The sequence below is a fragment of the Drosophila subobscura genome, chromosome O, assembly GCF_008121235.1.
Source record: "Drosophila subobscura isolate 14011-0131.10 chromosome O, UCBerk_Dsub_1.0, whole genome shotgun sequence".
Lineage (NCBI taxonomy): Eukaryota > Metazoa > Arthropoda > Insecta > Diptera > Drosophilidae > Drosophila > Drosophila subobscura.
In genome coordinates this window covers 19358650-19371363 of record NC_048533.1, presented here as the reverse complement: position 1 = coordinate 19371363, position 12714 = coordinate 19358650, and the positions used below count along the sequence as shown (strand labels likewise).

The 12714-nt window shown below is 48.9% G+C and overlaps 6 protein-coding genes across 10 annotated transcripts; 4 read left to right on the top strand and 2 right to left on the bottom strand.

The window, feature by feature from the left end:
• The first annotated feature begins 547 nt into the window (after window positions 1–547).
• Window positions 548–2932, top strand: LOC117898493. Its single transcript, XM_034807933.1, has 4 exons — window positions 548–709; window positions 835–1259; window positions 1329–2140; window positions 2199–2932. Exons 1-4 carry the CDS (start codon window positions 661–663, stop codon window positions 2779–2781), a joined length of 1869 nt encoding a protein of 622 aa, XP_034663824.1. The 5' UTR covers window positions 548–660; the 3' UTR covers window positions 2782–2932.
• Window positions 2933–3078: 146 nt separating this feature from the next.
• On the top strand, window positions 3079–4009 carry LOC117898497 (succinate dehydrogenase [ubiquinone] cytochrome b small subunit, mitochondrial). Its single transcript, XM_034807939.1, has 4 exons — window positions 3079–3229; window positions 3329–3441; window positions 3514–3701; window positions 3756–4009. The coding sequence occupies exons 1-4, from the start codon at window positions 3187–3189 to the stop codon at window positions 3964–3966; spliced, it is 555 nt and encodes a 184-aa protein (XP_034663830.1). The 5' UTR covers window positions 3079–3186; the 3' UTR covers window positions 3967–4009.
• Window positions 4010–4125: 116 nt separating this feature from the next.
• LOC117898496 (phosphatidylglycerophosphatase and protein-tyrosine phosphatase 1) lies at window positions 4126–5377 on the bottom strand. Its single transcript, XM_034807938.1, has 4 exons — window positions 5209–5377; window positions 4822–4965; window positions 4444–4761; window positions 4126–4383 (listed from the first exon to the last, which is right to left on the bottom strand). Exons 1-4 carry the CDS (start codon window positions 5218–5220, stop codon window positions 4255–4257), a joined length of 603 nt encoding a protein of 200 aa, XP_034663829.1. The 5' UTR covers window positions 5221–5377; the 3' UTR covers window positions 4126–4254.
• A 71-nt stretch (window positions 5378–5448) lies between these two features.
• Window positions 5449–8668, top strand: LOC117898492 (protein sel-1 homolog 1). 4 transcript variants are annotated; one of them, XM_034807932.1, is made up of 7 exons: window positions 5449–5531; window positions 5768–6186; window positions 6248–6993; window positions 7059–7233; window positions 7289–7772; window positions 7830–8034; window positions 8097–8668. In XM_034807932.1, exons 2-7 carry the CDS (start codon window positions 5781–5783, stop codon window positions 8472–8474), a joined length of 2394 nt encoding a protein of 797 aa, XP_034663823.1. In that variant the 5' UTR covers window positions 5449–5531; window positions 5768–5780; the 3' UTR covers window positions 8475–8668. The 4 variants fall into 4 exon arrangements, with proteins under 4 accessions (XP_034663823.1, XP_034663822.1, XP_034663820.1 ...); XM_034807931.1 differs by having other exon boundaries at window positions 5458–5652; XM_034807929.1 differs by having other exon boundaries at window positions 5458–5676.
• A 21-nt stretch (window positions 8669–8689) lies between these two features.
• On the bottom strand, window positions 8690–10262 carry LOC117898495 (26S proteasome regulatory subunit 6A-B). The gene is made up of 3 exons (XM_034807937.1): window positions 9955–10262; window positions 9478–9898; window positions 8690–9414 (listed from the first exon to the last, which is right to left on the bottom strand). Exons 1-3 carry the CDS (start codon window positions 10162–10164, stop codon window positions 8759–8761), a joined length of 1287 nt encoding a protein of 428 aa, XP_034663828.1. The 5' UTR covers window positions 10165–10262; the 3' UTR covers window positions 8690–8758.
• A 245-nt stretch (window positions 10263–10507) lies between these two features.
• LOC117898494 (ran-binding protein 3) lies at window positions 10508–12448 on the top strand. 2 transcript variants are annotated; one of them, XM_034807935.1, is made up of 3 exons: window positions 10508–10667; window positions 10812–12297; window positions 12332–12431. In XM_034807935.1, the coding sequence occupies exons 1-2, from the start codon at window positions 10652–10654 to the stop codon at window positions 12251–12253; spliced, it is 1458 nt and encodes a 485-aa protein (XP_034663826.1). In that variant the 5' UTR covers window positions 10508–10651; the 3' UTR covers window positions 12254–12297; window positions 12332–12431. The 2 variants fall into 2 exon arrangements, with proteins under 2 accessions (XP_034663826.1, XP_034663825.1); XM_034807934.1 differs by having other exon boundaries at window positions 10812–12448.
• Window positions 12449–12714: the final 266 nt, after the last annotated feature.

Here is a 12714-nt window from a genome sequence, read left to right as displayed (position 1 = left end):
TTAAATTAGGAACTCCAAGCAAGTGAATCACTTTGATGTCTATCTCAGTAATTGTACAGGCAAATAATCGCCTGATTAACTATCGAATTATATGGCGCTAATTTAGAACAAGTGACGACAGAGCCGCAGAGTCCAAACTGCAGTTCAACAAAATAATTGCGGGGGCGTTCAGGTCGATGTCCCGAGTCCGAGTCTGGTCGTGCCAGACAGCGTTAAATGCAATTTAGCGGCTCAACGGCCAGCTATTGTCTGCCTGTGTCGGTTGCTAAGTAGCTCATTTCTGTAATCAGCCAGACACATTGTTTTATTAGCAAGGAGCTAGATAATGTAAGTAAATCTTTGGGCTGTAGACTTGGACATGAATAAACTGTTTCGGAGACCACTAGTCATCCGCATCAGTGATCTTCCACATAGTAAACTTAACTTTTCAAATGTAACTGTTAATGGCCAACAATCGAATATTATTTAAGACAACAGCCCCAGTGCTGCAAGTTGCGCATGGTTAACTACGTTCAGTGTTGTAAAGCCAGGCTTGGTTTTGGTGTAATTTGTTTGTTGCGTGTTTGTTTTTGTGTAAAAATACGTTTTTGTCCATTTATTCCATCCGTTTACATTTTAAAACTATGTTTAGCTGTTTAGTGTAACCATTGTAGTCTCAATATGAATATTTACCTAAGGGTTATCTGCCTTTTGGGCTTCCTGAGCTCAGGTCAGTACGCGTGCTTCATTCCCAAGCCACACCCAAGCGCGCCCCGCCTGTGGGGAGCAAAGCCAGCAGCTTCAATGTGATTCATATGATTTTTGCCTAATCTTGAAATGGTTGTTTATTTTTAGCGCTTGCACAATTTAATCAAAATCAAATTGAGCAACGCAACTGTATTATACCGAAGATACTGCAGGGATCTTGGTTTTCATGGGAGGTCGGCCTTCCCACACAGACGGTCATCGACGCCACATCCATGTCGAGTCGTGGCTACTGCATCAACTACCAGCGCCATCACGGGGATGAGTACTCATTTGTGTTCAAAGAACGCACAAAGGACTGCTATCATTGTGTCAACACGAAAATCCGCACGTTGAATGTCTTTGAAAAATATGAGGGTCCGTGCCTGAGCTTGCCCCCCGGCCAGAAGCCAACGGTGGAGAACATCTGCAGGGGCATTAAGGATGACCAGCAGCTGATAACGCTCTTCAACGAGAACTTTGTGCCCATCAATTGCCGCTCTTCGCTAGAGGGCGTGTGGCACTTTACATATCAAGTAGGTCTTCCATTTCCAACCTAATTAATTAAGAACAATTAAGAGCTGAACATTTCTCTCTCTGTGCAGAATCGTTTCCGTTTCACGGGTGTGTGCGATCAGCCGGATGCACGCATACAGTCGTGCCAAACAGCTGGCACCCAGTTTCTGATACAGAATCAAAAGTTCAACATCACTTATCAGAAATGCGAGGGCATGGATGGCACATTCAGCGGCCCCGTTGAGTTCAGTTGCCTGGGCGATTGGTTTGTCGGAAAGAACCATTACTTCGCAGTGGCAAACACCAAGGAATCGCGCAAAGATGAGAAATATCGTTGCTTCCTCAAGAATCGAGACGATGATCTCTATGTTGGTGTCTCCATCACGGCCGAGTGCAATACACTGAAAACGCCTGAGACGTCGCCTGAGCGCCTGAAGCTGACCCCCGTCAAAGCTGAGTTTGTGGAACCGGGCTGCACGCTGCCGCAAAACTTTAGCGGCGAGTGGGTGAACACGGCCAACATTGACGCCGATGTGTCCATCAGTGAGACGCACATAAACGAGACGTATTATCCCGACAAGGCGCGCTACCGCAAGACGATTTATGTGTGCCGCGAGCGTCGTGGCAATCGGGTGATGATGGCCCGCCTCACGGTCGATGGATGTCAAAAGGATTATGTGTGCTTCGATTTCATGCCCCGCCATCATAATATCATACGCTACCGCAGGGGCTTGGCTGTGATCAAGGATGACTTTAGTACGGTGTGCTCTTGGGTGCAGTTCCCCAATTCGGAGGCCTGGAAGTACGACTTGTTCCTTGCCAGAAATCCAGTGCCCGTCCGCTGTCCGGTGGCTGGCAAATTCAACTTTACACAAAGAGGAGAGCATCCCTTCAGGACGAGGCAAGTTTGAAAATTAATTTCTAAATGGTAAAAATTGTTAATTACAAATCTTTTGCAGGATCCTTGGTGGTGTCACGCTGAGTCCCCGTCCGGATATTCATTGCAAGCAGAATATCTCCGATTTGTCCGTCTGCGATACGGACCAGAAGGAATTGGCTGTCGATGAAAACTATTGCCTGTCTGTGGATCATTTGGGAAGGCCGGTGGACATTTACAGTGATCCGGATTATCGCATGAAGTGCATTGGCTTCTGGAAGGAGAATCTAAAGTCCTATATGATTACCTACGACGACTTGGATCCGCTCTCCAAGTACCGCTGCTGGGTGTATCAGCGCGCCGACCTCAATCGTGTGCTAATGTCGCAGGCTGTGGGCGCCTTTTGTAAGCTGGAGCAGGATGTGACCTCTTGGAACCATTCGGAGGGTGCTGCGGTGGCCATCGATGCTGTTGAATACGAGCGTGAACGCGACGACTGCCCCATGTACTTTGACGATGGCTTAAATCCCTGGCGACCATCCGATGCCTCAAACATAATTTTCGACTGGGATTTCTACAGAGCCGGAGCGTCGGCCATAAATGGCAAGCTAGCCACAGCATTTGCTATGGCTTGTATGCTTTGCAAATATTTAGTCGCTCACTGAGTTCAAAGTATTCTTAATTCTACCAACGAAGGAATTACGTTCCGTCCATTTAATTTTCATTCCATGTCTTTTTAATACGTAGAAAATGTCGGTGTGCCTTTCAATGCAAATATCTGCCTTTTTAGACGAAATTTGTAAGCTAGTTTGTAAGTAAACGAAAAACCCATGTCAAGATTTTAATTAGTGTCCGCAGTTCCGTCCCCGAATGAATCTCAAATGTTTTTAATAAAATGTGTGAAGCAATTTCTCGTTTGTATTTCGATAACTGTACTGAGCGATAGAGTCGAAACCAAGCAGCTCTGCTTTCAGTGTTGTACAATTTTAAAACGAGTTGGAAGTATTGCCGAAGGAACCGAGTGAATTTTTGTAAATTGTAAAAAATTACTATTTCCTACCACAAGCATCATGTCGCTATCCTTGGTCCTGCGTGGCGCCGTCCGCTGTAATGGTAAGCATTAAATGAATTGCCAGAGTTCGCGAGGCCTGGCAGGAAACAGTTTTTATTATATAACCAAACTGTTTGTTGGTTTCGTATCCCCCCAATTAGCCGCAAATCTCGTTAAGTCAGCGCGCATTACTCCACTGAAGGCCTACTCCACAATTGTGGCCAATGCCCAACGTCAGACTCTCAAGCCTCTGGCTCTGACCAAGATAGTTGCGGTGAGTACAAACAGCGGACCAAACCAGAATTATGTAGGACGATAATCCCTACCCTGCCTGCTGTTTTTTCAGCCCGTAGTTCGTGAGATCTCTGTGAGTGCACCACGCATGGCTTCGGCTGGGTCCAGCCACACCGCCTTGTGGACACTGGAACGCCTAGTGTCGGCTGGTCTGCTGGCAATTATCCCAGCGGCCTTCATTGCTCCATCCCAGATACTGGATGCACTGCTTGCCATTTCTGTGGTCATTCACGCTCATTGGTAAGTAACTCCAGAGGCAAAATCGAATCACTGAGCTACAATTACATTTTACAGGGGCGTTGAGGCCATGGTTGTCGACTACATGCGTCCAGCTGTGGTGGGAAATATTCTGCCAAAGGTGGCACACATTGCGCTCATCGTCATCTCGGTGGCCACTCTGGGAGGTCTCTTCTACTATATCCAAAACGATGTGGGTCTAGCCAACGGCATTAAGCGCTTCTGGGCCATCAAGGGCAAGGATGCTGAGGAGAAGCAGCAGTCCTAAGTCCGAAGTATTCAACAAAGTTTATAAACTGCAACACGCAAAAGCCACCCCCGTTATTTATTGATAGTTTTTGTGTGTTCTCACATCCACGGCTCGGCAAACGTATAGGCACTAAATAAATAATTGTAAAAAGAGAATGGAATGGGCGCACATGTTTTGTACAAAAATGTATTTCAACAACTGCACCTAAACAATTAGTTGGGTAACATAAGTGGGAACAGGCAGTTCTAGTTACGTATGATAATCTAGGCAATAAACATCTTGTGCTATTGTGTACAGGTCCTGAGGTCATGACTTTGCCACCACATTATTTGTGTAGAATAATCTGAGCGCGTCCCATTGTTTGGTGTGCAGCAAAATATGCGGACGGCAGCTACGCATGTGATCCACAGCTTCGTCTGGGGTCCAGCCGTTTTTCTGCAAAACAATAGATTCCATTACCCATTCCATTGCTTGAAAAGTGAACCTTTAACACACCATCATCAGATAGCAGCCGACCAAGGTGGCACTGCGCGTTCTTCCTGCCTTGCAGTGTACATAGACAGAGCCAACATTCTCTGGCGTCTGCGTGGAGCCTAAGCCGCTGATGCGCTTCGACAGGGGCAGGAACTGATTGATGAACTCCACGCCACGGAAGAGCTTCTCCTGGTTGGGCGACTCGAAGATGTCGGTGGTGGCCAGCTGTAGGAACTCGACGCCCAGTTTCCTCCACTTTTCCGTATTGTTGGAGAAGGCCGTCAGCTCATAGTCCTCGTTCATGGACACCACAGCCTTCATGTTCTCCTTCTCAATCAACTGTTGATCAATCCAAGCTCTAGATTAAGTTGTGGCGGGGATTAATTCACATTTACTTACGTCATTGGCTTGATTCCGAAAGGGGAGTGCTCCGAGTATGACGGTGTCATCAATGCGGTCGTACCAATTCCTGGCGGAAGCCTTCTCCATCAGGACATTGTAGAGCAGGGTGGGGTAGAAGGATACACGGGCAAACATGGCAGCCTTAAATAATAAATGGAATAGTTATTCCGTTTTCGGGCAGCGTGGGGAGAGTGGAGCGCGCGCAACAGCTGTAAACTTTCACCAGCTAGTCGGGAGGGGGGCAGATGAGCATGAACACAGAATATGGTCGGTTGTCTTGTCTGTCTTGCTTGAGGCGCGCTTTGGAACTGGTTTCGGTGTGCGATGAGGCAGAGGCTTTTGAAGCTGTCCAATCGTGTCTGGCACTAATCTCGCGCTACTTACACTCATCTCCATGCCGGTTACTCAGCTGCTGGTCGGTCGAGACAATAGTGTGATTCACGTGTGCACAATGTCTTCCTCGCCTTCTAATTAGTATACACTCTACACCCAAATTATCACCCCAATATCGTCTGAGATCTGAAATGTACGTCCAGTCCACCTGCGCTGCCCCGCACCATTTGCATAACGTATGTTTTCCCCTCGCGACTGTGCAACACTGGCAATACACTGTCTGCTGCCCACTCACAACACTAAACACTAAATATATTGCAACAAAAAAAAATTAAAGAATCTTACGTGTGAAAAATTAGCAAAAGGTGGCCTAGGTATATCCATCACTGATCATAAGTGGTTGAAAATGCACCAGCGATAATCAGCACAATCGAACAGTGAATAAGCCGTAAATCTGCTGGGCTCCCACCCGCTCCCCTCCCGCGAGAAGAAGAAGTAAATAACGTCAACACGTCAGAAGTAAAGAGACGTAAAGAGAGGCAAAGAAAAGCCAAAAATTAAACTTTGTGTTACTTTAGAATTGATGTTGAAATTTTCCAATTTGCCACAGAGACCGCAGCAGCATGAACCTAACCAAATGGATGTGCCTCCTAATGCTCCTCCTGGCCAAGCGCGGCCAGCTGTTGCGAGCCGAGCTGCAGGGCCCCACAGCCACAACCGAAACCCCCACAGCAGCTCACACCAGCTTACCAGCAAGTGAGCCATCCAGTCAGGCCGACACTGAAGAGGTAACCACAGCCGAGACAGAGTCCCGGGCGCCGGCCCTCAGCAATGAACGGAAGGCGTCCAAACCAAAGGATGCCACAGATTTCGGGACACGGGTGATGCCAGCTGCTCTATTCGAACGCCTCTGGAACGACAGTCTGATGAAGCAACAGAAGCTAAAGGCTGAGATCGAGAAAATCGAGGCCATGCGACAGGGCACTGCCGAGCCCCCCGCCGTCGAGCTAACTCCGGAGCAGCTGGAAGGTGAGTTTTGTTGCCCACCTCTTGGTCATGCCAACTAACAAGAGGTTCATCTCCTGTTCAGCCCAACTGATGTACAACAATGCCATGGACATGCTCGCCAAGCCGCGCACGGACAAACGGGTGGTCTTCACCTTGCTCAAGAAGGCGGCGGCCTTCAATCATCAGGAAGCCCGAGCTGCACTCGCCTGGGCCGTGCTCATGGGCCACTGGATGGAGTTCGATTTCCATCATGCTGCCGATGAGTTTGAGAGCTTGGCCAACGAGGGTCTGCCCTCGGCCCACATGGGACTGGCATTCATGTACTCGGCCGGAGTTGGTGGCAAAAATGTGAGCCAGCCGCTGGCCCTGATCCACTACACTCTGGCCGCCCTGGGCGACGACACTCTGGCACAAATGGCACTGGGCTATCGCTACCTGTACGGCATCAATGTGCCCATCAGCTGCGAGAAGGCACTGATCCAGTACAAGCGCGTGGCCAAGAAGGTGGCCTCAAAGGTAACCTTCGCCAATGGTCCGGTTGTGCATCGCGTGCGGCTGCTGGATGAGCTGGAGAATCCCGGCAGCCACGAGACCGAGATTGTCGACTACTACCAACTGCTGGCCGACAAGGGTGATGTGCAGTCGCAGGTGGGACTGGGGCAGCTGTACTATCAGGGCGGCAAAGCCATTCAGCAGGATCATCAGAAGGCACTGGAATACTTCACCCTCGCGGCCAATGCGGGCAATGCCATTGGTTTTGCTTTTTTGGGCAAACTCTACCTGGAGGGCAGTGAGCAGATCAAGGCAGACAATGAAACGGCCTTTAAGGTGAGTGAATGTTTGATTCATTTGATTTCCCCTGTTACTTACGTTTTTGTCTTTCCATCAATCAGTACTTCTCCAAGGCCTCGGAAATGGGTGATCCTGTGGGTCAGAGCGGCTTGGGTGTCATGTACCTAAAGGGCCTGGGTGTGCCCAAGGATCCAGTCAAGGCCTTGTCCTACTTCACACAGGCAGCCGACCAAGGATGGGTAGATGGACAGCTGCAACTGGGCACCATGTATTTCAGTAAGTGCACGAAATTCCATCGAAGTTTTGGGTACATTCTCTTTTTCTTTTGCAGCTGGAAATGGCGTCAAGACTGACTACAAGCTGGCCCTCAAGTACTTCAATTTGGCCACTCAGTCGGGCCATGTGTTGGCCTACTACAATCTTGGGGTTATGCATGCCTACGGCATGGGTATGCTGCGCTCCTGCCCAGCAGCTGTGGAGTTCTTCAAGTCTGTGGCGGAGCGCGGTCGCTGGAGCAACAGACTGATGCATGCGTATGGCGACTACAAGCGGAATCGCATCGATGAGGCTTACATGCAGTACTCCCTGATGGGCGAGGTTGGCTACGAGGTGGCCCAGAGCAATGCCGCCTTTCTGCTGGACCGCGAGGAGGTGCATGTGTTCAATGACCGGCACGAGGAATTGATAAGAGCCTTTTATTACTGGAAGCGGGCTGCTGGCCAGGGCTATTCGGCTGCACAGGTCAAGCTGGGCGACTACTACTATTATGGCTGGGGCACGTCGAAGGATTTCGAGACAGCTGCGGCTCTATACAGGTTTGTTCTGTTTGTTTGATTGTTACAACTTGCTAACTAATACTTTATTCTGTGTAGGAAAGCATCGGAGCAGCAGTACAATGCCCAGGCCATGTTCAATTTGGGTTACATGCATGAGCAGGGGCTGGGCATGAAGAAGGACAGGCATCTGGCCAAGCGGCTGTACGATCTGGCTGCCGAGACGAATGCAGACGCCAAAGTGCCAGTGGCCATAGCGCTACTGAAGCTGCAGGTGCTGGCAAAGATTGAATCAATCAAAGAGGTAGGATATCTATAAATATAGAGAAAGGGTTTAAATATATAACAAATATTCTTGTCTCACAGTCCCCGTATAGATTCATCTTTCTTTTGGATGAAAACATCGCCGCCAATTGGGATTTGTATACGATTACCTTGCTGACACTGCTGTTGGGTTTTATCATGTACACTCGGCGGCCATTCCAGCAGCCTGAGCAACAGCTCGCAAATGATTTGGCCGCTGCTGCGCCAGTTCAGCTGGTACCACCGGCAGTGGCCGAAGCAGCAGCACCCGCTCCAGCAGCTGCACCTGCACCTGCACCGGCACCCGCACCTGAACCAGATCCAACAACGTCTGCTGGCACATCCAAGGCGACGACGTCTAATGGCAACGGAGCGACAGAGGCGACGTCGAGTAGCGCCAATGCCAATGCCAATGCGAATGCTCTCGATCCCACTGATTAGTTGGTTAATTCATCCCCCACCCTCCCTTCTAGTTTAATTTAGTGTGCGTGTAAATATTTATCATCTAATTTCGCCCCGATTTAATATTTTTATTAACTCTAAAAAGACCTTTTATCGTACTCAAATTATAAATGTTGTACTGATCAATAAGAAAGCAAAACAAAAACAAGCAAAAATGTAAAAATATGCAAATACTTTTCTGTTTTAGAATTTCGTACATTTTCTGGCTTTTATTATTATTTTTTATAGATCGATTAGCAAGGGAAAACTGCAAATTTCTGGCCTTAAGCGTAGTAATTAAGATTAGCCTTCTTTTTCGCCTGCACCTCCATGATGGCGTCCATGAAGTCCTCGTGCGTCACCGAACTGGCGGAGCGGCGCAGGGCTATCATGCCGGCCTCCACGCAAACAGCCTTGCATTGGGCACCGTTGAAGTCATCTGTGGATCGTGACAGCTCCTCAAAGTTCACATCGGTGCTGACGTTCATTTTTCGCGAGTGAATCTGCATGATGCGTGCCCGTGCCTCCTCGTTGGGATGGGGGAACTCGATTTTACGATCCAAACGGCCGGAACGCAGCAGAGCGGGATCCAGAATGTCCACACGGTTGGTGGCGGCAATTACCTTAATGTCGGCCGTCGAACTGAAGCCATCCAGCTGGTTGAGCAGCTCCAACATGGTACGCTGCACCTCACGATCGCCGGCCTTCTCGGAGTCGAAACGCTTCGTGCCAATGGCGTCCAGTTCATCAATGAAGATAATGGCCGGTGCCTTCTCCTTGGCCAAAGCGAAGGCATCGCGCACCAGCTTGGCGCCATCACCGATGAACATCTGCACCAGCTGCGGTCCGGCCAGCTTGAGGAAGGTCGACTTGGTCTGGGCGGCACAGGCACGGGCCAGAAGAGTTTTTCCCGTACCGGGTGGCCCATACAGAAGAACACCTAATCAAAGATGTAAGATTAAAGCACGCACATCAACTAGAATTTCAAGACTGATTGGCTTACCTTTTGGTGGATGAATGCCCAAATTCTTAAACTTCTCCTTGTGCGTCATGGGCAGCACGACGGCCTCGATGAGCTCCTGAATCTGCTTGTCCAGGCCACCAATATCGGAATACTGCTCTGTGGGTCGCTCATCCACTTCCATGGCCTTGACGCGGGCATCATACTCAGCTGGCAGGGTCTCCAAAATAAGATACGAGTCCTTGTTGACGCCCACCAAGTCGCCGGGCTTCAATTTCTCGGCATCGACCAGCCCAATGACGGGCAAAAAGTATGCCTGTCGCGTGGAAGTTTTAATAACGGCGCACTTGCCTTTTCGCTGGTTGTCCAGCACCGTGACGGAGCCGTCATCCTCCTCCTCTTGTGGATCAACGTCCAACAACTCTATGACATTGGACACCAAGTACGGCAGCGTTTTGTTAACCTACAAAGAGTGACAAATTAAGACTCAATTGTATGCTGGTACATTAATTACCTTACCTTGATTTTCTCCGTATTATCTTTGATTTTCTCGTTTTGCGCCTGTATCTCGTGTGTGATGCGCATCACCTCACTCTTCATGATCTTTATTTCATTGTCCATGAGCCGAGTCCTGCTCACAATCTCATCGGTGGACATACGCATCACCTCCTCACCCAGCGACTCCTCGCCATCCTCCCATATTGATTTGTCTTCCAGAGTCTGAGCCATTTTGGGTTAAGCTTGTGGTCTGCTTGCAAACAAACACAGACTTCTATAATGTTTTAAAAATATGAAAAATTGTAGCCGATCTGTCGATGACTTGTAAATTTTCTTGTTTTCAGTGCCTGGCAGTGTGACCGATCAAATATACCGCACGACCCTCAAAAATATACCAAAATGTAGATTTTCTTTTTGAAAATACACATACTTAATCCTAAGTAATTTTCCTCGTTTTTATTATTACATCAATAACCATCTCAATGAAATTGTTTAGCAGTAATTTGTATAGTAATTTAAGTGAATTTCGTCGATCAAAAAACCCCGGAAAGGATATAATTTATCGTAAGTGGCGCAGTGTTGAAAAGGCACCAAAAGATTGCGATGGCTGGGTAAATTCGCTTTGAAACACTACCTCTGGCTTTGCAGAGAACGCTTTGTGGAAAAGATTTGGCAAATTACATTTAACAAAAACTGACACATATAAATTAAACACGCTATGTCGGAAAACAATGGTAAGTGCTTCAGCAAAATCCTCACGCATGGAATGCTCTGCAATTCGCCGGCAGTGCGTCCAAAAGTGCAGCCTACATGGCAACTGCAGCAAAGAGTGAAGCTAAATCCGAGTCTTGTTTTTTCTTGTTGTTTTTTTATTTTAGAAGCGTCAGTTGAAAGTAACTGTTTCCGAGGTGGCTTCACCTTGAAGGCCTCGCGATTGGGCGGGGCAGTGCTGCGTCCGGCAGTGCTTGGCCCCTCCGTTCTTGGCTCGAGTGCCCAGACCAACAGCAGCAACAATAGTTCCACATCGCTGGCCGGCAACAACGAGAAGTCGGACGATGAGAACATCTCAAACAATCCGTTTTTGCGCGAGGACAAGGACGAAGGTGACGAAGATTCCGCAGCTGGCGCTGCTGCTCCAGTCGTCGCTCCGGAATCTTCCACGGAGAAACCAGAACAGAAGGACGACGAAGAAGTTGATGAGCGGCCGGATCCGCTGACCAAGCTTCGCAGCAATGGCATCGAACGCTCGAGCATGTTCGGAGCGGCCAAAACCAATATGCCACATGTCCAGACCACTGGCTATGTCTTCGGCCAGAATGTGCACGAGCGTGTGGTCGGCGTTGGCCATGACGGCCATGCGGCTGCTGCAGTCCCAGGCAGCTCCTCGGAGAATACCAACACAGACCAAGAAAATGTTGAGGCGGCAGCCACCACATCGCAATCGCAGCAGACACAGGAACCCTCTTCTTCATCGCAGCTTCTATTCTCCAGCGTCATTCAGAAGGCTGCCCAGTCCACAGACAGCAGCGAAGCTGCCTCATCCAGCTCCAGCAGCAACAACAACAAATCTGAGGCCATAGAGGCCAAGAGCCTGACGGATGTGGCGCGCGAGTACGAGGAGAGCCGCGCCCAGAAGCGCAAGTACGAGGAGGTGGAGACCTTCACCGGGGAGGAGGACGAACTGAATATTGTCGATGTCAGCTGCAAGCTGTTCGCCTTTGTCAACAGCAACTGGGAGGAGCGGGGACGCGGCAGTCTGCGCCTCAACGATGTCAAGGGCGAACGTGACTGTTCGCGCGTTGTCTTCCGTACCTCGGGCAACCTCCGCTTGTTGCTGAACACCAAAGTCTGGGCGGCCATGGTGGCCGAACGGGCCAGCCCCAAGTCACTGCGTCTGACTGCCATCGATAATTCGGGCTCCCTGAAGATCTTCCTTGCCATGGGCCGTCCAGCGGACATTGCCCAGCTGCACAAGTCCCTCTGCGACCGCATTGCCCGCCGCAAGCTTACCCATCCCGAAGAATGCTCCGTCGAGGATACGAAAAATGGTGTCGCCTCTGAGGCTGCCGCCAGCCTGCAGCCCGAATCGACCACACACGATGATGACGATGACGAAGCCGCCGCAGTCGTCGTCGCACCAACTACCACAGCCGCCGTTGCCGAGGCGGACAGCATGGAGCCCAGTCCCAAGAAGGTGCTCGTCCAGCAGCCCGACAGCAGCGATGATGTACGCGTGCCGGCCATGGAGGTGACCAGCGAAGAAGTAGATGCCGCTGCCGAAGCCGAGGCCAAGGAGTCCTCCTCCACTGATCAGAATTAACCGCCGCTTGCAAACGTTTGTTTTTTTTTGTCGAAATATAAATGGAAACCGAGAACACAGAACACAGAAGAAAGAACAGAGAACAGAGAACAGAAACCCCCACACTAAATGAATGAGATCCGCAGTGAATTATTATAAATTAATTATAATAATTTATTAATAATTATTATTAATAAAACGTAAAAATATAATAAATGAATTGAAGCTGCGTCTACAAAAGACATTCTATATCCATTACGATTTACGATTTCGTTTCTGTTTCGTTTTACAAACTTGTGTTAAAACCGAGAAAAAAAAGAGAGAGGAAGAAAATGATTCATAAAATTCGCTCTAATTAAACAATCGTTTTTTCTTTTTTTGTTTTATAGTCCACTAATCAAAAACCCTAGACACTAAATTTTCGCTTAAGGAATACTCTGCTCTTTGCTGTAACAAGACAATCGCATTGTCTGGAGTACGAT

Bases quoted from the DNA above. Each gene is read 5' to 3' on its own strand.
- LOC117898493 (XM_034807933.1), top strand. From the start codon at position 661: ATGAATATTTACCTAAGGGTTATCTGCCTTTTGGGCTTCCTGAGCTCA. The intron at 1,260-1,328 runs GTAGGTCTTCCA...CTCTCTGTGCAG, and splicing joins TGTGGCACTTTACATATCAA to AATCGTTTCCGTTTCACGGG. The intron at 2,141-2,198 runs GCAAGTTTGAAA...AATCTTTTGCAG, and splicing joins GAGCATCCCTTCAGGACGAG to GATCCTTGGTGGTGTCACGC.
- LOC117898497 (XM_034807939.1), top strand. From the start codon at position 3,187: ATGTCGCTATCCTTGGTCCTGCGTGGCGCCGTCCGCTGTAATG. The intron at 3,442-3,513 runs GTGAGTACAAAC...CTGTTTTTTCAG, and splicing joins CTCTGACCAAGATAGTTGCG to CCCGTAGTTCGTGAGATCTC. The intron at 3,702-3,755 runs GTAAGTAACTCC...TACATTTTACAG, and splicing joins GTGGTCATTCACGCTCATTG to GGGCGTTGAGGCCATGGTTG.
- LOC117898496 (XM_034807938.1), bottom strand. The intron at 4,762-4,821 runs GTAAGTAAATGT...ATTGATCAACAG, and splicing joins TTCGGAATCAAGCCAATGAC to TTGATTGAGAAGGAGAACAT. The intron at 4,384-4,443 runs GTGTGTTAAAGG...ATTGTTTTGCAG, and splicing joins TCGGCTGCTATCTGATGATG to AAAAACGGCTGGACCCCAGA.
- LOC117898492 (XM_034807932.1), top strand. From the start codon at position 5,781: ATGAACCTAACCAAATGGATGTGCCTCCTAATGCTCCTCCTGGCCAAG. The intron at 6,187-6,247 runs GTGAGTTTTGTT...TCTCCTGTTCAG, and splicing joins AACTCCGGAGCAGCTGGAAG to CCCAACTGATGTACAACAAT. The intron at 7,234-7,288 runs GTAAGTGCACGA...TTTCTTTTGCAG, and splicing joins ACTGGGCACCATGTATTTCA to CTGGAAATGGCGTCAAGACT.
- LOC117898495 (XM_034807937.1), bottom strand. From the start codon at position 10,164: ATGGCTCAGACTCTGGAAGACAAATCAATATGGGAGGATGGCGAGGAG. The intron at 9,899-9,954 runs GTAAGGTAATTA...CACTCTTTGTAG, and splicing joins ATAATACGGAGAAAATCAAG to GTTAACAAAACGCTGCCGTA. The intron at 9,415-9,477 runs GTAAGCCAATCA...ATCTTTGATTAG, and splicing joins GGGCATTCATCCACCAAAAG to GTGTTCTTCTGTATGGGCCA.